Here is a 20050-nt window from a genome sequence, read left to right as displayed (position 1 = left end):
AAAGATAGGTATCTAAATATATGTATTCCAAAACAATACTCAACATGGTTCCATATTGATTTATGTACTAAAAAAATTGTAATGGTTTTTCCTTGGTATATGAAAGATAAGCCAAAGCTACTAGTTATTAAAAAGAAAAGAAATTCTATAACAAATCTCATAAAAACCACATTAAATCAAATGTGAACTAAACACATAATGCAATAGTACACAGGTTCAAGATCTTTTGAAAGTATACAGCTAACCTTTATAGTTATTTTTATATATCATACCCAAAGGAATCTGGCTTGCATTTAAATGAAAACATCGTTGACTGATAGGAAATCAGTTTATACATAGAAGAGCAGGAGTCCTTACCCCAGCCATGGTCCATGGATTGACTCTGCTGCTGCTAAGTCATTTCAGTCGTGTCCGACTCTGTGCGACCCCATAGACGGCAGCCCACCAGGCTCCCCCATCCCTGGGATTCTCCAGGCAAGAACACAAGTGGGTTGCCATTTCCTTCTCCAATGCGTGAAAGTGGAAAGTGGAAGGGAAGTCACTCAGTCGTGTCTGACTCTTAGCGACCCCATGGCCTGCAGCCTACCAGGCTCCTCTGTCCATGGGATTTTCCAGGCAAGAGTACTGGAGTGGGGTGCCATTGCCTTCTCTGGATTGACTCTAGGAAGATTCAAATAGTTTAGTAAACCATTTGAAATTGTATGGAAAATTTTGCATCTGTGTATCCATACATATTGGCTAAAGATGGGACATTTTGAGCAGCAATTAGAATGACTTGAAGCACATACATATGTTTGAAAATGTAAGTTTATATTGATATTCATACACATATACCTCATTGGTCCTTTGAAGGGTGCTAGGTAACCAACTCATTTCTTCCCTCCCTCCCATAAAATAGGGAAAGAATCAGGCATTTTCTGTCTTCCTTCCTGTTTGTGAAAAAGTAACCAAAGTTCTGAAAAGAGGAAGTTTATAAAAGTCACTAATGATTTTAGAATAATAAAATTTGAAAACCACTATCTTCAATACATTAATGGCGTAATAGATACAGGTGATGATGATCAAGTGCTGCTAAAACTTAATGGAAGGACTGGAAGGGCTGATTGAGCTTTTTTAAATGGATGAACAGGATGACACTGCTGATCAATCTTGGCATCACTGAAGCAGGACAACCAGACACCACCCACTCCTGACAGGACAGTGGTGGTGCTTTAGCCACTAAGTCATGTCCAACTCTTGCGACCCCATGGACTGTAACTTGCCAGGCTCCTCCATGGGATTCTCCAGGCAAGAATACTGGAGTGGGTAGCCATTTCCTTCAGGGGATTTTCCCAATCCAGGGATCAAACCTGGGTCTCATGCATTGCAGGTAGATTCTTTACCGGACTGAGCTACATGTAGGATTCAATGGCTACTTTATAACAGCACTACCTCTTAAGCATTCTTTTACAAAATTAAATCTAAATCTAAGCTTCTGTCAAGAAAGGGAGAGGAACAAGTGAAACAATGTAATCAGTTAAACCCAAAATATGAGAAATCCAACAGGACAAGTGATCAGTTTCTCCAACAAATAGGGGAAAAAGAGAGAGAGGATCTGGGGGAGAAAGAAAAGAAAAAATGAGGAAGATAAAGAGAAGGACATTTTTCGGTTAAAAAAAAAAAAAGACTTAAAAGCTGAAACAATTTGAGCAACAAAATAAGTATTGAATAATAACCAAAAGTATAAGATATCCATGAGTCCATACTGATACAAATGATTTACTAATTAAATGAAGGGGGTAGACTAGACATCCCCTATGCAAGAAAAAGAGCTTGAAAAGGTTTTTTGTTTTGTTTTTGTTTTAATTGAAGGATAATTGCTTTACAATACTGTGTTGGTTTCTGGTGAATCATACACAGTTATACATATGTCCCCTTCCTCTTGAACTTCCCTCCCTCCTTTCACCCCATCCCACTGCTCTAGGTTGTCACAGAGCCCCGGTTTGAGTTCCCTGAGTCACACAGCAAATTCCCACTGGCTGTCTTGGTAGTGTTTATGTTTCCATGCTACTTTCTCCGTTCGTCACACTCTCTCCTTCCCCTCCCCCCGAATGTCAGCAAGTCTGTTCTCTAGGTCCAAGTCTCTATTCTTGCCCAGCAAATAGATTCATCAGTACCATTTTTTTAGATTATATATATATATATATATGTCAATATATTTGTTTTCCTCTTTTCTTATTTCCCTCTGCCAAATAGGCACTAGGTTCATCCAACTCATAGAACTGACTCAAATGTGTTCCTTTTCATGGCTGAATAATATTCTATTATATATATATACCACAGCTTGTTTATTCATCTGTTGATGGATATCTCGGTTGCTTCCATGTCCTAGCTATTGTAAATAGTGGTACAATGAACATTGGGGTACATGTATCTTTTTCAATTATGGTTTACTCAGGATACATGCCAAGTAGTGGGATTGTTGGGTCATATGGTAGTTTTATTCCTAGTTTTTTTTAAGGAATCTTCATACTGTCTTCTGTAGTAGCTGTATCACTTTACATTGCCATCAACATTGCAAGAGAGTTGAAAAGGGAGGTTTTTTTTTTTTTTTAAGTAACTTTATAGTAGAGGCCTGACAAGTGCTACCTCAGGAGATGAAAATTAATAATAATTCATGTTGACAGTATGTACCCTTGATATGATAAGAATTACACTTTACCTCTGTGGTCTCCCCCCGCCCCTCAAAAAAATATAACCTCAGCCTAATAATGAGAAAAACATCAGAGAGGTCCCAAATGTGAAATATTCTACAAAATACATGACCAGTACTCCTCAAAACTATCAAAGTCATGAAAAAAGAAAGAGAAATTGTCACTGGCAAGAAGAGCTTAAGGAAACATGACAACTATATGTTACGTGTTATCCTGGATAGAATGCGTGAACAGAAAACAGATAAGGTAAACACTAGGAAAACTGAATAAAGTACGGACTCTGGTTAATAATTTTTAAGGTATCTTATTCTCTTCTTATAATATCTCCAGCACAGAAGCAACCAAACTATTTTAACAAATCTCTCATTTATGCTAATTCAAACTCGAACTTCAAGGAACCAAGGCAGGCAGTAAAATTAAGTTTTAAGGGGTGGGATGGGGGGTGAAGGAGACTGACCCACTGACCACATGAAATGTGGGGCTTACTTGGATCCTGATTTTTACAATACTATTGTAATATAATGACATTTTGAGTCAGGGGAAATAGAACGCAGTGTAGGTGTAAGATAATAGAACAGTTTCCTGTATGTGAACATGGTATTTTTTTCTTTTAAATACTCCTTATTTAATAGACATCTTATCTGTTATACATTATGAAGCAAGTACAGGCGAATTGACAGATGTCTTCAATTTGCTATAATGTAAACCGAAAAAATGTATAGACAAAACAAGAAGGATAAAATTTTAGTAAATTCTTGAGAGGGACGTGGATGTCCGTTATATTATTCTCTCTACTATTGTGCAGTTTTGAAAATATTCATAAAACATCTTGAGGACTAAAAAAAGAGAGAAAGAGAGCTGTGTCTCAAGGAAGCACAAACAACAGACCTATACACGTGACCTTCTGAGTTGACATATTTGACTACCGTCCCTTGGCCTTTGCATGAACTATTCCTCCTACCCAGAGTCTCTATACTCATTTTGTCTAGCAGAAGTCTTCAGGTGTCACCTCCTCCTCCAGGAAGCCTGGGTCAGGCGCCTCCTCTGAAATTCCCACATCATGGTCCTGGTTTTTCTGGAACTCACTGGTAGCATGTCCGAAAGTGGACGACCACGGCTTCCAGCTGTCTCCAACCCCATCCTGCACTGGGGTGACTGGGATGTCCCTGTGTTTTAAAATTTCCGGAACGGGTCTCGCAGTGGCACGGGAGGAACCTCCGAACTTCCCAGAGTTCTCAAAGGCCAAGATTTCACTTTAGGGGCGGGCCGTGTTCCCCCATGAAGGCGTGGCCGTCTCTCTGGGTTGCACGCCCCTAAACGCAGTTTCTTCCGTTGACTCCTTTCTCCGGCACTCTGACTGGCCTATAGTTCTCCTTGGGGGCGGGCTCTCTGGGTGTGGCCAGGTTCTCATTGGCTCTCACTCCAAAGGCCAGCCCTGTTGACGCATGACGTCATGTATCGGCGCCCGTCGCTTTCGCTTATACGTCATCCGCGGGCGCCCACCCTGACGTAGCCAGAGAGTATACAGCGGAACCGGCGGAGGCGACAGAGCTAAGGCGGTAGTACCGGAGACAGTGACGGCAGCAGCAATGGCCGGAGCGGGGCCAGCCCCGGGCCTCCCGGGTGCAGGAGGACCCGTGGTTCCGGGTCCTGGTGCCGGCATCCCTGGAAAGAGCGGCGAGGAACGCTTGAAGGAGATGGAGGCGGAGATGGCCCTGTAAGGCCCGCGATAGGGAGCTATAAAAGCCGTCCTAGAGTCAGAGTCGTCGAGCCCTAGAGCCTCCAGGCCACGATAGACTCGATATATAGTTCTGTCTTGGGGAAATGGGACTTTCGGAATTGTGGGGACGAGGGTTAAGGAGGAGAGGTTGGCAGGGGTGAAGGCGCTGTCGCGATATACCCACCGTTTCAGAATTGGTGCAAGGTCCTGAGCTGTGGTGTCTGTCCTGCCTTCCCAGGTTTGAGCAGGAAGTTCTGGGGGCTCCCGTAACAGGAATCCCAACTGCCGTGCCTGCGGTGCCCACAGTCCCCACGGTTGAAGCGATGCAAGTCCCAGCAGCTCCTGTGATCCGCCCAATTATCGCGACCAACACATACCAGCAGGTACGGCTGAAATAAGGCATAGAAGAGAGCACAATGCCCCAGACACACGTTTGTATACAGAGAGCTTTTGAGATGCTGGCTTGTTGATTAATTAGCATGACAAATATTTTAGGTGTCAGGCACTGAGGACTCAGTAACGACTGAGACAATAATTCTGCCCTTTGCATGCTTTTATTCTAGATCATGATGGCCAGTAGAACTTTCTGCAATGATGAAAATGTTCTGTATTTATTTAAAATTCATATTAGAGTTACATAGTTCCTCAGACTCATTAATCACATTCAAGTTCTCCATATTTAACTATATGTGACTAGTGAAGAAAGAGATTACCAAAAAGTGTACAAGTAAATGAAACTTGTTCATTCTCTCGACAAATAATTTTCAGGTCCCTCTTCTGCGCCAGGTGCTAATCTAGGCCCTAAACATATAGCAGAGAATGAAACAGAGAAACATTCACTACCTTTTTGGAGTTTCTATTTTACTGTGGAGAGACAGATTAAAGTAGATTAAGAAGGGCAGAATTTTATCAGCCTGGTCAGGGAAGACCTTTCTGAGGAGGTGATATGTAAGCAAAAATATAAAGAGCATGATGGAGGGAACTGTGCAGATATCTGGGAAAAGAGTATTCTCAGACAACTGTTGCTCTGCAAAGGCTGTGAGGTAGGTGCATACCTGACATGTTCAAGGACCAGCAGGGACAACAGGGTGGCTGGAATGGATTGAGCAAGGGAGAGGATAGGAGGAGATATGGACAGAGAGCTGATAGAGACAGATCTAGTAGGACCTTGTGGATCACCATAAGGACCTTGGTTTTTACTCTGGGATGAGAAGCAGTTGAAGGATTTTGAGCAATGGGATGATATGGTCCAATTTAGATGTCACCAGGGTCACTTTGGTTGTGTTTAGAAGACAGGTTATAGGGGTCCAGGGCAGAATCAAGCAGTCTGAGGAAGAGGCTACCATCATACTCTAGGTAAGACATAATGGTGGCTTGGAGCAGGGTGGTGGCATGGGAGATGAGGAGGCCAAGCTGGACATAATTTCAGGTAGTGCTGAATGCTTTGGGGAAGGTGAAGCAGGGTGATGAAAGAAGTTGCACCAGGGAGGGACTAAGGGCACCTTGAGCTAGTGTGATCCCAGAAGCCTTTCTGAAAAGTGATGTTTTAGCTGAGACCTAAAGTTTGAGAGATAGCCACACAGTGCAAAGAACAAAACCCTTGGTTCCCAGGTGAGCCTGCCAGGCAGCTTGGGGGCACTGAGTCAGACCCCTCACCCCAACCCCCATCCCACAGGTCCAACAGACTCTGGAGGCCCGAGCAGCCGCTGCAGCCACAGTGGTTCCTCCCATGGTGGGTGGCCCGCCTTTTGTGGGTCCAGGTAAGTAAGGAGTGGTGGGACGAGGGAAGCAGGGTGGTAAAAAGGGAAGCCTGGGACTCTCCTCCCCTCCCCCCCATCCTCATCACTCCCCTCCCAACAGTTGGCTTTGGCCCTGGTGATCGGAGTCACCTGGACAGTCCAGAGGCTCGAGAAGCCATGTTCCTGCGGCGAGCAGGTAGGTCTGAGGCCAGAGAATCCCACATTTCACCAAGCACTTTTGTTTTGACTACTTCACCCTCTCCATTTCATCCCCAAGATATCATTGTCTTTCTAAAGCATAAACCTAATCATGTACTTCGTTGATTTGGCCTTATTTACTGGGTCATTGCAAACCAGCCCCTTTCTTGTGACTCCTAATCCATATTCTTTGCTATTTCTTCATAGCACTTTATGTGCTACAAAGCTATATAGCCTTATAACAAGTTATACAACTTACTTGTTTATTATGATTACCATCTTTTGCTTTCTCTAAAATATAACGTCTGTGAGGCTGCCTGCCATCTTGTAAGCATTACATGTTCTCTGTTGATGGGATGAACAAACCAGACTATCAGACAAGCACCTATGGTCCTCACCTGACAATCAAGACCTTACATCAGCCAGCCCCTTGTGGAGAGAGATCCCCATTTCCTTCCCTGGAGCCCCAGACATTGCTGGGATTTGCCAGCAAGGCTCTTGTTGAGGTCCCTTCCCTTTCCTGCTCATTGTCACCCAACTTTGAACCTTCCAAACCTATCAACTAAACCAAAATCTAGCTAACTAAAATATATTGTCTCCACAGGACACTCTTACTTCATGTTGTTGAGATGACTTTTATACAAACAGTCAATTTTTGTGACATTAACTTCCTTACTTGTAGGAAAAGGATATGTGTTCTGTAATGTTCTGGTGTCATCTCATTAGATCAAACTTGTTAATTGTGTCACTTAAATCCTGATAGACTCTTTTACCTGATATCTGAGGTTTAGTATCTCCTATATGGTTTTAATGAAAGTGCACATCTGACCTAGTCACCCTGCCCAGCTTCCGGCCCTGCTGTGGCACCCTAGTGCCCTCCAGAGAACAAGCACTGAAACAGTCTTTCAGCCACCAAGACTATGCTTGGATGCCTACTGACCGCTTGACCATCCTCTTATGATGCTCTCCAGCTCCTGACTTCCCCTGTTGGAATCAGGCTAAACTAAAGAGGGAAAGGTTTTGGTTTATAAGCATTCTCCTTGCCAGTAATATTGCCAAACTTAGCCTTTGCATTACCAGCTCTTCATTATCTTTTGGGTCTCAGCTCACAGATCCCTTTCTGCCAGAAGCCTTCTCTGGTCCCCCTGATGTCCCTCTTCTGAGCTCCCTACTGCCAGCCTCAGTCACCCTGCCTGGGCTTCCCCCATCCCAGCCCTGATCACTCTGGCTGTCACTCTGGTGATGAGTATGTTCTTTCCTGCTCTGGACCAGGAGCTCCCGTAGGGCCTGTGGTCTTTAGGTGTGCCCCTAGCATTGCCCAGGACAGGGCCGGGCCCAGAGGAGATCATCAGTGGTAAGTGTTTTGCTGAATGAACAAATGAAAAGGACCCCTCATCTCCCAGAGGGTTCCCCAGGCTCTTCGGCAGAATTTCTTGGGTGCTCAGAGCACCCACAGGCACATACCTTGCCCTGAGTGCCCCAGTCCCCCTTGACACACACCCTCATCTCTCCCACAGCTGTGGCCCCCCAGAGTGCCACTATTCTGCGTCCAGCCTTCGTCCCTCACGTGCTGCAGAGAGCAGGTGAGGGGGCCAAGGTCATCATCCCTGCCACATAACTCCTCCCCAAGTCCTCCAACTCCCCCACTAACACCCTGACAGATTCTGCTCTTACCTCTGCAGCAGCTGGGCCCCGCCCTATGGCCTTGCGGCCCCCTCACCAGGCCCTCGTGGGCCCCCCCCTGCCTGGGCCCCCTGGACCACCTATGATGCTGCCACCAATGGCTCGGGCCCCCGGACCGCCCTTGGGCTCCATGGCTGCGCTGAGGCCTCCTCTGGTGAGTTGGTCAGGGAACTGAGGGTCAGGTGTGGTGGACAGAGAGACTCTCATCCTGGCCTAATGAGCTGTGTCCACCAAGTCTGCCTTTCCCCGGCTTTCCATGTCTCTGCCTCTGTCTTTCCCTGTTTCTTCCTGTGGCCATATCATTCTGTTTTTTGCTTTTTTTTTTTTGAGGGAAGTTTAGAGAGAAAACACAAATTGTAGGTGCATTTCTCTTTGTGTGTCTCTATTTTTCCTTTGATTGTCCCTCTCTTTTTCTGTATTTATTTATTGGTCCGTGTGTTTGTCTCTCTGCCTGTTTCTCTATCCCTGTGTTGGTCTGACAGGAACAGAGACACTGTTCCCTGTCTTGGTGTCTCTTGCCTGTTCTCTGGTCCCAGTGCCCTTGCTCTGTTGTACAGGATAAGGATGAGAGGGAGGAGCCTGTGATCTGGCCCCACTCATGCCCTCCTTTTGCCCGCAGGAAGAGCCAGCAACACCCCGAGAGCTGGGCCTAGGCCTGGGCTTGGGCCTGAAAGAGAAGGAAGAGGCTGTGGTGGCAGCAGCGGCTGGGCTGGAGGAGGCTAGTGCAGCAGTGGCAGTGGGAGCCGGGGGCGCCCCAGCTGGCCCTGCAGTCATTGGGCCCAGCCTGCCACTGGCCCTGGCCATGCCTCTGCCTGAGCCTGAACCCCTGCCCCTCCCACTGGAAGTTGTGCGAGGCCTACTGCCCCCACTTCGCATTCCTGAGCTCCTGTCCCTGCGTCCGAGACCCCGGCCACCTCGGCCTGAGCCACCCCCTGGCCTCATGGCTCTTGAGGTAAGCAGGGAGCAGAGTAGTGGGGGACAGAAAGGGCTGGATGGGCAGACAGCAGCCCATGGGCTTCCCCACACAGAAACACACGTCATGTTCTGTCCATGGAGGTAGGAGGGACCCAGGAAATTGGAAGGTTCGGGAGAACATGGGGAAGAGGGAGGCAGACACACACATACACCTGACACCCAGAAGCGTATCCTGTGCTTTAACTATGGAGACAGGAGAACTAGGGGGACCAAATGGAAGAGCCTCAAGAGGGCATATGGGCCCAAGAGACTCAGATCTAGCCCTTTGCACCCTTCCTTTCCTCTGTAGGTGCCGGAACCTCTGAGTGAGGACAAGAAGAAAGGGAAACCAGAGAAACTGAAGCGCTGCATTCGCACAGCAGCTGGGAGCAGCTGGGAGGACCCCAGCCTGCTAGAGTGGGATGCAGGTGAGTGGGCTTGAGTGCAGGGTCTGTGCTGCTCAGCCAAGGAAGGTGAGCCGGGCAGCTCCACACCTCAGTGTAGGGCAGCAGTGTTGTTAGCCCGCCTCCTGGAGAGCCAGACTGTGGCTCAGGGGGCAGGCCCTCACCTAGTCACTGAACAGAACTGGGTAAAGGGGATTGGTGCGTAGGACCTCTGGCCCATTTCATTCATGAGGTGCCTGGCTTGTTAAAGGAGAAAGACCATTCTTTAACTTTTTGTGAGAAATAAATTTCTCACAGTTGCACAGTTAACTATATATCAACCACCTAGATTCAGCAATTAACATTTTGCTGTCTTCACTGTAACCCTCCATGTGTATCTTTTTTTGGTTTTTGCTCAATCGTGTGAAGTAAATTATAAATGAGGTTATCACTTCACTCCTAAATACCTTAATATTCATCTCCTAAGAAAAGTAATATTTTCTTTCATATCATTACATGGTTAACACATCTAAGAAAATTAACAGTAACTCTGTGTTATCTCCTATTCTGTTTGTACTGTGATTTTCCCAGTTGTCTCCAAACTATTTTCTTATAGCTGTTTTTCCCCTAAACCAGGAGGCATGCAGTTTTGTGTGACTAGATTATCTTTTAAAGAGAATGTCTCCCTCCCGCTGCTTTGTCTCAGGTATAATAGTTTTTTGAAGTGTTCAGATCAGTTGGTTTATGGACGGTCCTACCCTCTTAAGTTTGTCAGATTACTTCTGCCTGGAGTGACCTAACTTGTTCAAGAGTGCCCTCTTGAACAAAGCTGTGAGGCAACCACAGTGGTAGCCAAGGAAAGGGGCCTAAGTCCCACCCCATTCCTTTACTTCTGCCTCTTTTCCTGGGACCATCTGCCCACCCCAGGCCAGAGCCATACAGCACTGGCCCAGAGGTGGCTAGGCGGTAGACCCTAATTCTGTGACCTTGGACGAGTCACTCAGCCTTGCAAGCCTCGTTTTCCAGGAAGAAGATAGTAATAGTATATGCTTGTGGGGGAAGGGATTCTTTGAGCTTGAGCACATTTGGTCAAGACCAGACTCTGCTCAGGAGGTATATCCAAAAATGGCAGCTGAAGTTGACCTTGGAGAAGAATCAGGCAGTGTGTTCAGGTTTCAGGGACTCAAAGGGGATCAGAGAGGGCTCTGCAGAGGAGGCAGAGCTGAGGAATGATGAAGTCTGCAGTCCTGGGGTGCCATTATGGGAACCAGTGGGTGTCAGAGGCCCAGGGAGTGTCCATGGAGAGGTGTTCAGTAGACCAAAGGATGCTGGGGGCTCAGAGGACAGGCCAGCGCTGTGATGACAAAGGTAGGGGCTTCATCACGGGAGTGGGTGAGGTGGCCCTGGGGTGGGGCAGGGCAGTGCCATTAGTTGAAAGTGAAGGCTCTGGAGCCAGATGGATGCCTGAGTTCTTGTCCCAGCTCTGCTGCTTGCTGATTAACTTTGGGCAGGTGACTTGACCTCTCTGTGCCTTGGTGTAAGGGGCTGTTGGGAATGCCAGGTATGTGAAAACTTTACGGACGCTTTGCAGAGAGTCTAGCACAAAATAAATACTACCCAAGTGTTGGCTGTTATAACTAAGAGGACCTCAGGTCGAGACTGCTGGGATACAGAGGGAAGAGGGCTCGGGGTGCTCCCAGAGAAGGTGGGATCATTTCAGTAAGACAGACACTGGGCTGCAACATGTGTATCCTCTGATCTTCCCTCTCCCAACCCCAGATGACTTCCGGATCTTCTGTGGGGACCTGGGCAACGAGGTGAACGATGACATCTTGGCCCGAGCCTTCAGCCGCTTCCCATCCTTCCTTAAGGCTAAGGTTATTCGCGACAAGCGCACAGGCAAGACCAAGGGTTATGGCTTCGTCAGCTTTAAGGACCCCAGTGACTATGTGCGCGCCATGCGTGAGATGAACGGTGAGTGCGGTCTCCCCTAGGGTCAGTGGGCATGGCAGGCATCTGGTCTGAGCATGGCCTTGAACCGTCTCTTCCCACAGGGAAGTATGTGGGCTCACGCCCCATCAAGCTGCGCAAGAGCATGTGGAAGGACCGGAACCTGGACGTGGTGCGCAAGAAGCAGAAGGAGAAGAAGAAATTGGGCCTGAGATAGGGTCTGTGGCCAGGCACCCGCTCCCATCCGGCCGGGCGCTGGTTCCTCCCCACAGTTCTTTGGAAAACCCTCAACTGTCTACCCACCCATCCTCCCCAACACCAGTTTCAATAAATTTACGTTCATTTCCATCCTTGGCTAGGCTTGGAAGCACTCTTTGGAGAGCCGGGTTTAGCATCCCCCACTCTGGAGACAGTGGGGAGCCTTGAAAGTTTACATGAACATGCAGATGGGCGTTTTCAACGCTGCTACCTGCCCGTTAGATCTTCTTGAAACCTCTTTAAGTGTACACTGAGTGCAGCCCATTCCTCACAGGAGGAAGTAGAGGCTTAGCGCAAGGTCAAAGCCGAGTGGAGGCTCACACCAGTGGTCTTCTGACTCCACCCTGTGTTCTCAGCACCAAGGTAGTGGGTCTTCTGGGCCCTGCCCTTCTGGAGCTCAGAGCTTTCCAGGCGTCCATTCATTCATCCGCTTTCATCAAGGACAGTGTGTGGATACAGTGGTAACAGTGTTCCTAGCTAATGGTTCAGTGGCAGAGATAGGGCCATTGCCAGACAATGACAGCCCAGAGTTATCAGGGTTGGGATGGGGAACCATCCCTAGGGATCCAGGAAGGCTTCCTGAAGGCACTGGCCATTTCTGAAACTATTTCATTCTCTTCCTATTAATATCATTCTCTCTCCTTGTCTCTGCCGTTCTCACCCTTAAGGTCTCTGAGACTGTTTTCCAGTTTCTTCACTCTGCCAAAACCTGGTCGACTTCTGCTGTCTCTTTGAATGTTTATGCCTCCTCCTGTTTCTCTTAAGTCCCCCTCTGCTTCTTGTCTCTTTCTAAATGTCTCTGAGTCTCTCCTCTCTGTCTGTCTGTAAGTCTCTCCCCAGCTCCTGTTTCCCAGCTCCAGCTTGTCTGCCTGTCAGAAGTAAGTGTGCGTGCAGGACCTTGAATGCCAGACTGAGAGCTTAGCCTTTACCCTGAAGGCAGCAGCCAGCCGTGAGAAGCTGAGACAAAGCTCAGGCAGGGGACTGGCATCACAGATTTGCACTTTAGAGAAAACAGGTCCAGGAAGGAGGTTGGAGCAGTGACCAGCCAAAGGAGGGAGATGGCATGGGGAGGGGACAAGGGTGTCCCAGGGGCATAGCCATCAGAACCCCAGCTTGGGAGGGGAGAAACAATACCAAGGCTTCTCGGGAAGCCAGTCACCCAGGAGAGGTGTCAGATTTCCTCTGTTCCGGTCTTCCTCCCTTACTGCCCACTCTGACGTCACATTTTCCAGTCTGGTGAGAGGGGTGAGGGCCTCCTTTCAATGACAGGAAGTGCCCTTCAGCCCCCTGCCACCTGGCTGGACCACCCAGCTCCAGAATCCTCAAACCCCATTCCCACATCACTAGCCCTTCCTTTCTCCTAAACCCCTTCTATTCACTGCAAGCAAGGGAGGAGATGCAAATGATTCCAGAAAGGAGGGTTTTAAACATGCATTTAAGTCCCAGGAGAGAAGAAAATCAATGGGGGTGAGAGACAGATGGACAGAGAAGGAGAAAATGTAGTGAGCAGAGACTGAGGGGTGGGGAGGGAGGAAGAAAAGAGAGTGGGTGGGTCAGAGGCTGTACAACAGGAAGGAGTTGGGGGAAAAGTCCAGAGAGGGAAAGAGATGGAAACATAAGAAGGTAGGGAGAGAGAGAGGAACACTTGGAGACAGATGGAGAGGGACTGAGACACCAGAAGAGACTTGGGGGACTTCCCTGGTGGTCCAGTGGTTAGGATTCCACACTTTAACTGTCAGGGGCAAGGATTCAATCCCTGGTCAGGGAACTAAGATCCCACAACCAAGAGTCAGGCCTGGTACAACAGAGGACACCAACCCAGGGCAGGAGGACATGGAGAGAGACCAGCTTCAGGGAGAGGAGGCCCCAGGCCTAGTGGGGCATGGCAGATACGAGATTCCTTTCAGACCCCTGGGTTAGATGGATGGAGGGACCAATGACTCCTGAGGGCTCTGTGGTTCAACCAACACTGGGTCCAGTCCCAGCACCAGCCACCCACTGTGTGACCTAGTGAGTAGCTCTTCCTCTTGAGGCCCAGTTTCCTCTGTGTAACACAGAAAGGCAGTGCCCACACCCCCCAGAATGGCAAGTGGTTAATGATCAAACTGGGTGAATATTGGAAAAGGTCCATATTAAAGAGGTTATTTTTTTTAACACAAAATTTTTGTATTGGAGGATAGTCGATAAACAATTTGTAGTTTCAGATGAACAGCAAAGGGACTCGGCCATACATATACATATATTCATTTTCCCCCAAACCCCACTCCCATCCAGGTTGGCACATAACATTGAGCAGAGTTCCATGTGCTATACAATAGGTCTTTGTTGGTTATCCATTTTAAATATAGCAGTGTGTACATGACCTTCCCAAAGTCCCTGACTACTCCTTCCCCCACACCCTCCCCCAGCAACCATAAGTTCATTTTCTAAGTCTGTGAGTCTTAAAGGGGTTATTTTTAATGATACATATCTATCTATCAATATTTCAGGATAGAAACAACATAGGTTCTGAAGTCAAGCAACCAGGGTGTAGGGTTGCCAGATTTAGAAAATAAAAATACAAGACACTTAGCTAAATTTGAACTTAAACAACATAATTTTCTAATTGTATGTTCCAAATATTGCATGTGTGTATGTATATCTTGCAAGTATACATGTTTTGGTTTAGTTTTGCTGAATCATTGGAAAAGTTACAGACATAACACTTCACTCCTAAATAGCTGTGAGCCTTTGTTGTTTGTAAATAGCTTCGTTTCTTAGAAATAGCATTTCATATTATATAGCATTGTCACATGGAAGAAAATGATCCATTCTATATCTCATATTCAGTTCCTACTCAAATTTTCCCCATTTGTCCTGAACTATTATAGCATGAAAGGGCGCAGATTCTGGAGATGAAGAAAAGTGGGAGTCATCTTCAATTTCCCCTTTCATAAAATCAGGATAAGACTAATACCTACCTCTTAAGGGGAGTAAACAAAGGCCCATAGTTTGGTGGTATGCAATGAGCCCCCAGTAAATGTCAGCTATTACTATCACTGCTGTTATTGTTTACATTGTTACTGTCCTTGGAAGCATCCAGAATGTCCTCCTCAAAGCCCTAGGAAGCGGGGAACTGGGCCTGGTGGAGGATCCCAGGTCGATCTACCCCCACCTATCCCCCACAGGGCCCCTGCCGATTGTGACGTCTGTCGACCGACCGGGGGTCTGGCCGGAAATCCCCCTTCCTGTTGAAGATAAGCCTGGCACAGCCCAGCTGACCCCTGGCCCGCTTCCCCCACCACCTCCCATGTCGCAGGATCAAGTCCCCAATCCCCACCCCCCTCCCGGCTCTTGTCACCCCGGAAACACCCCTTGCACCCTGGTCTCAACCCAGCCTGCTGTTTCCCAAGCTCCCGTTCAAGTCCAGGCCAGCCATGCAGCGGGACAACCAAAGCTGCCTCCTAAAGCTACCCCGGAGGCCAGCGGTCATCCCCGGGGCCAGAGGGGAGTGGGGCGGGGGTGACATGGCTTGGCCACGCCTCAGCCCCTGCAACTCGACCCCTACTGCGACCCCCAGCTCTGACGTCTTGGAAAATCCGCTCCCCCTGCTCAGGCCCCCAGGGGAGGGGTGCATGGTATGAAATGGGGCTGAGACCCCCGACCAGGGGCAGAAGGACCTGCCAGAGGTGAGCCATGAACTGGGGGCTGGAAGACCGGGTGTCTGGGGGCCTGGTTTCCTGGGTCTGGCTGGGTGTCTGGGGGCCCTCACTCCTGGGTCTGAGAGGAAAGGACACTGGAGGCCAAGATTTCAGGGCCCTGGGGAAGAAGGGAGCAGAGGCCTGGACTCCTCCTTGTGAGGGAAGCAAGGGATAGGGCTCAGACTCCAGGGTCCCTAAGTGTCACCGGCTCACCCTGTGCACCCCCCCTTTTTTTCCGACCCAGTACATTCACAACGGACATCCATGGACTTGTGGAACTGGGATGAAGTATCACCACAGGAAGTGCCTCTGGGGCACAGGATGTCAGGGCTGGGTAGGTCCCAGGGGTGTGACAATGTGTGTGCGGTGGGTACGCAGGTGGGGGCCTTCGCTGAACCTGATGGGGCTCTGTCTAACTTCACTGCCTGCAGAAGGAGCTGAACTCAACTTCTATATCCCTGAACTGGCAGTCCAAGCGGACACGCTGACAGAGGACACATGCTGGAAAGGTGGCTGTGGGCTGGGACCTCTGGGCACTGGGGAAGAAGGTGAGGCTGGGCACCTAGGTCTGAGGAAGGCGGCATGCTTATCCTGCAGTTGAACCCTGAGAGGAATATGGGCTTGAACTGCAGAGGTTGAAGGAGGAGGAGGAGGGGGCCAGTGTCCTGAGTCCTAGGTCTAAGTGAGTAGGAGCTGGGGTTGAGAACTCTCAGTCCCTGACAAAGTCCACTGGGTGAGTGGCTGAGGGGAGTCTCCAGGCACTGTGCACGTCCTTCCCTAAATCAGCTACAACCTTATTCCTTGCAGGGCTCCCACAGCCAGACTGGAGCTCTACTCCGTACCCAGAAGCTGCATGGGGGGCGGGTGAGTGTGTACGGAGAAGCGCGGGAGGAAGGGGAGGGCGGGGCGGGGAGGAGGGAACTGGGGTCCTCCACTGTGACTAGAGGTTTAGATTCCGCGATCTATGAAGGGGAAGGGGGTTAGGACGAGGGACACTGTGTCCTTAAGGTGGTATGACCTAGATCCTGGAGCCTGGAGTCCCAGACGCCAGGGCTGAGAGCTTCGCCTCCCAGAACTCCAGAGGGGAGCGGGGATCGGGACACCTGGGCTCCTCTCACTTGGGTCCATTTGTCCTCGCAGAGCCCGCCCCTCAAGCTCTTCCGTGGCCGGGAGACTGGACAGACCTGCCGTGCTCCGGCACCGTCTCTTGCAGCGGTGTTTCCCAGGCCCCGGGTCCCGCCACCTGGACCGGCTCCGAAGGGGCTACTGGCCAGAATTACACCACCTCCGCGGGTAGTACCAACTCGTGGTCGCGCGCCCAGGTGGCCTCCAGCTCCACCAGCTGGGACTATTCTATCGGCCCCGACGGCGCCACCTGCTGGGGCAGGAGCCTCGGCGGGGAGCTCTGTGCCGACTCGACCCTTCCTTGGGCCGGGCCTGAGGCTTCGGACTGTACCACCTCCTGGGACTCAGGGCTGCATATGGATTGCACCACCTCTTCCAAAGAGTACCAGAGCTCAGATCTCACCACTTCCTCTGAACCCACCCAGCAGTCGGACCGCGCAACCTTGGCTCGTTACCCCAAAACTAACCACAGAGGTGAGGTCCGCGAGACTTTGTCCGATGGGAGCGAAGCGGGTGTCTAATGAGGCGCTAAGGGGGCGGAACCCAGGAAATTGGCGGCGCTCCAGAGAGGAGGGGGAGGGGCCTCGCTGCCGGGTACCTAGTGAGGAGAGGAATAAGACACAAGTAGTTTCTAGTGTTTCTAGGGAGCAAGGGACAAGGACCTAGGCTCCTAGGTGAGAAGAAAGAGATGAGGATCTGAATGCCTGGGTCCCTGAGATGGGGCAGCCAAAATCCTAAATCTCCAACAGGAGTCTCTGGACTCCTGGGTCCCCAGGCCAATTCTTAGGTCCCTTAGATGGAGGAATCAGGATTTGCTGGTCTCCGAGGAGGAGCAGATCCGGATTCCTGGGTCATCGAAGCGACATCATCTGGGGCCAGGAAACCTGAGTGTACACTTGTCCCCACACTACAGGTCCCATTCAGCTGTGGCAGTTCCTCCTGGAGCTGCTCCACGACGGAGCGCGTAGAAGCTGCATCCGCTGGACCGGCAATAGCCGAGAGTTCCAACTGTGCGACCCGAAAGAGGTAAGTCAGTTTCCCAGACCCGCCAAGTTCCGCCCAGGTCTCCCAGTGTTCGCCATCAGCACTTTGCCTAGTGCTAGGCCCCGCCCCCAGCCTCGCCTTCATCTCCTGCCTGCTGCGCCCCGACTAACCCCTCTGCAGACAGACCGGAACCCCGCCCCCGCCCCACCCATCCACCGTCTAGCCCCGCCCTCCCCAACCCTCTCCCGCCCTTTCGGACTAAGCCTGGGCTCCTCCCTAGGTGGCGCGGCTGTGGGGTGAGCGCAAGAGGAAGCCAGGCATGAATTACGAGAAGCTGAGCCGAGGTCTGCGCTACTACTACCGCCGCGACATCGTGCGCAAGAGCGGGGGGCGCAAGTACACGTACCGCTTCGGGGGCCGCTTGCCGAGTCTAGTCTATCCTGACCTTATGGGAGGCGGGCTAGAAGCACCGACCCAATAAAAATACCCAATCAAGCCTCGTTGTGCTGTTTGCATCCTTCCCACTGATACAAACTACTTCTGCTTGGGAGTCTGTGCACACCATCACATCCACATCCCAGCCCCCCCGCCCCCAACAAACCCCATGTGATCCCAGGAAACACGATGACCAAAACAGACCCAAGACCCTAAGGGGAAATACTGTGTGCTCGCTGTGTAATGGGATATGCAGAGGTTTCAAACTGAGTCCCCACTGCGCCTGCCTTGTGCTGGGACCTGCACCGAAATCAGACCCTATCACTAACTTTCCCCTTTACCAACTGTTCCCCTCTTGAAGAGAAGGCTTATATTCCCCCAAAAAAGGGCCTACTGTGTGCCTTCCCAGTACTAGCGACCATCACGGAATTAGACCTAGTGCTTGCCTCCTAAAAGCCTCTATTCCAACCCACGGGACACAGAACTCATACTCCAAGAAGAGCCTACCAGATTCAGATCAGATCAGATCAGTCGCTCAGGCGTGTCCAACTCTTTGCGACTCCATGAATCGCAGCACGCCAGGCCTCCCTGTCCATCACCAACTCCCAGAGTTCACTCAGACTCACGTCCATCGAGTCAGTGATGCCATCCAGCCATCTCATCCTCTGTCGTCCCCTTCTCCTCTTGCCCCCAATCCCTCCCAGCATCAGAGTCTTCTCCAATGAGTCAACTCTTCGCATGAGGTGGCCAAAGTACTGGAGATTGGGGAACTACTAAGTCTGAAAGAGAGCCTATTAAGTGGTCCTCCTGTGGGCCCTGCTAGGGACTTAGCAATGACAAAGACAACTCTGGACCTTGCCCATGGGAGGTTCACAGTCCAGTGAGGAGATAGACACCTCCCCACCCCCCCCACCCCCCACCAGACAGGGACAGGCCAGAGTGGTCAGGACTGAGATGGGAGAACTCTGCAGGGGTAGAGGTGGCCCCCAAAGAGGGACCTGCCCTAGCCTAAGGCAGGAAGTTGGGGGTTGGTCAGGGAAAACTTACTGGAGGAGAAAAATAGCTGATTTAAGCAGTCTGCTGCTGTTGCTGCTAAGTCGCTTCAGTCGTGTCCGGCTCTGTGCGACCCCATGGACTGCAGCCCACCAGGCTCCTCCGTCCATGGGATTTTCCAGGCACGAGTACTGGAGTCAGGTGCCATTGCCTTCTCCGTTAAGAAGTCAGGTAGGAAGAAAAAAAAATCAGGTAGGCAAAGAATGTTCCAGTCAGAAGAAATCAAAGGCCTGGAGGTAGATCTCACAGCACTGTTTCATGAATTAAAATATCAGCGTAGCTGGAGAGGGGACCATGAGTCAGTTCACAAAGCTCCAAGATGAAGTGCCCATGTTGGCCGAGGTAAGGAGCCTAGACTATGTCCTGAGGGCACAGGAGAGCCAGGGAGTTTAAGCAGGGAAGGGATTTGGGCTTGAGGAAGATCTCATCGAAGGGGGTAATGCAGGCACATAAACAGGCAGCTCCACAAAAAATTACAGCGTTGATGAACACAGAGCATAAGAACCCACCAACCCAGTTAGGCCTCGACACTGCACACCGCACGCACATGAGAAGCTTTGGAGGCCAGACTGAGGGGAGAGGCAATAACAGTTCTCTTTTTTTTTTAAGGTTGAGCCACAGTCTTTCATCGGAGAAGGCAATGGCACCCAACTCCAGTACTCTTGCCTGGAAAATCCCAGGGACGGAGGAGCCTGGTGGGCTGCAGTCCATGGGGTCACTAAGAGTCGGACACAACTGAGCGACTTCACTTTCACTTTTCACTTTCATGCATTGGAGAAGGCAATGGCAACCCACTCCAGTGTTCTTGCCTGGAGAATCCCAGGGACGGGGGAGCCTGGTGAGCTGCCGTCTATGGGGTCCCATAGAGTCGGACACGACTGAAGCGACTTAGCAGCAGCAGCAGCACAGTCTTTCATGGCTTCCTCTTCCAGTCCCCAGAAGCCCACTTTATTTACACAAAAAATTCACTCATTCCACAAATATTTATAGAGTAATCATACTATGTACCAGAAATTAAGTCGTAGAGATACAGTGCTGAGTAAGAGACAAAAATTGCTCCTTTATGATGCTTCTATTATATTGAGGGAAACAAAAAGAGAGAGAGAGATAAACAATAAAAGGAAGTATATAGTATGTTAGAAGATAAGTGCTTTGGAGAAATAAAGTAGGGAATAAACTGACAAGATAGCAATTT

General features: G+C 49.8%; 2 protein-coding genes across 4 annotated transcripts; both read left to right on the top strand.

Moving 5' to 3' along the window:
- The first annotated feature begins 4179 nt into the window (after window positions 1–4179).
- On the top strand, window positions 4180–11674 carry RBM42 (RNA binding motif protein 42). 3 transcript variants are annotated; one of them, XM_070387911.1, is made up of 10 exons: window positions 4180–4410; window positions 4652–4796; window positions 6089–6173; window positions 6274–6348; window positions 7868–7933; window positions 8033–8187; window positions 8653–8985; window positions 9298–9415; window positions 11150–11344; window positions 11425–11674. In XM_070387911.1, exons 1-10 carry the CDS (start codon window positions 4283–4285, stop codon window positions 11535–11537), a joined length of 1413 nt encoding a protein of 470 aa, XP_070244012.1. In that variant the 5' UTR covers window positions 4180–4282; the 3' UTR covers window positions 11538–11674. The 3 variants fall into 3 exon arrangements, with proteins under 3 accessions (XP_070244012.1, XP_005908257.1, XP_005908258.1); XM_005908195.3 differs by having other exon boundaries at window positions 8012–8187; XM_005908196.3 differs by lacking the exon at window positions 7868–7933 and having other exon boundaries at window positions 4181–4410.
- Window positions 11675–15522: 3848 nt separating this feature from the next.
- On the top strand, window positions 15523–17863 carry ETV2 (ETS variant transcription factor 2). Its single transcript, XM_070387959.1, has 4 exons — window positions 15523–15592; window positions 15690–15767; window positions 17297–17409; window positions 17648–17863. The coding sequence occupies exons 1-4, from the start codon at window positions 15523–15525 to the stop codon at window positions 17846–17848; spliced, it is 462 nt and encodes a 153-aa protein (XP_070244060.1). The 3' UTR covers window positions 17849–17863.
- Window positions 17864–20050: the final 2187 nt, after the last annotated feature.

This window comes from Bos mutus, chromosome 18 (assembly GCF_027580195.1).
Source record: "Bos mutus isolate GX-2022 chromosome 18, NWIPB_WYAK_1.1, whole genome shotgun sequence".
Taxonomy (NCBI): Eukaryota; Metazoa; Chordata; class Mammalia; order Artiodactyla; family Bovidae; genus Bos; species Bos mutus.
The sequence above is the reverse complement of the archived record's forward strand: the minus strand, read 5'-3'. Positions and strand labels throughout refer to the sequence as shown.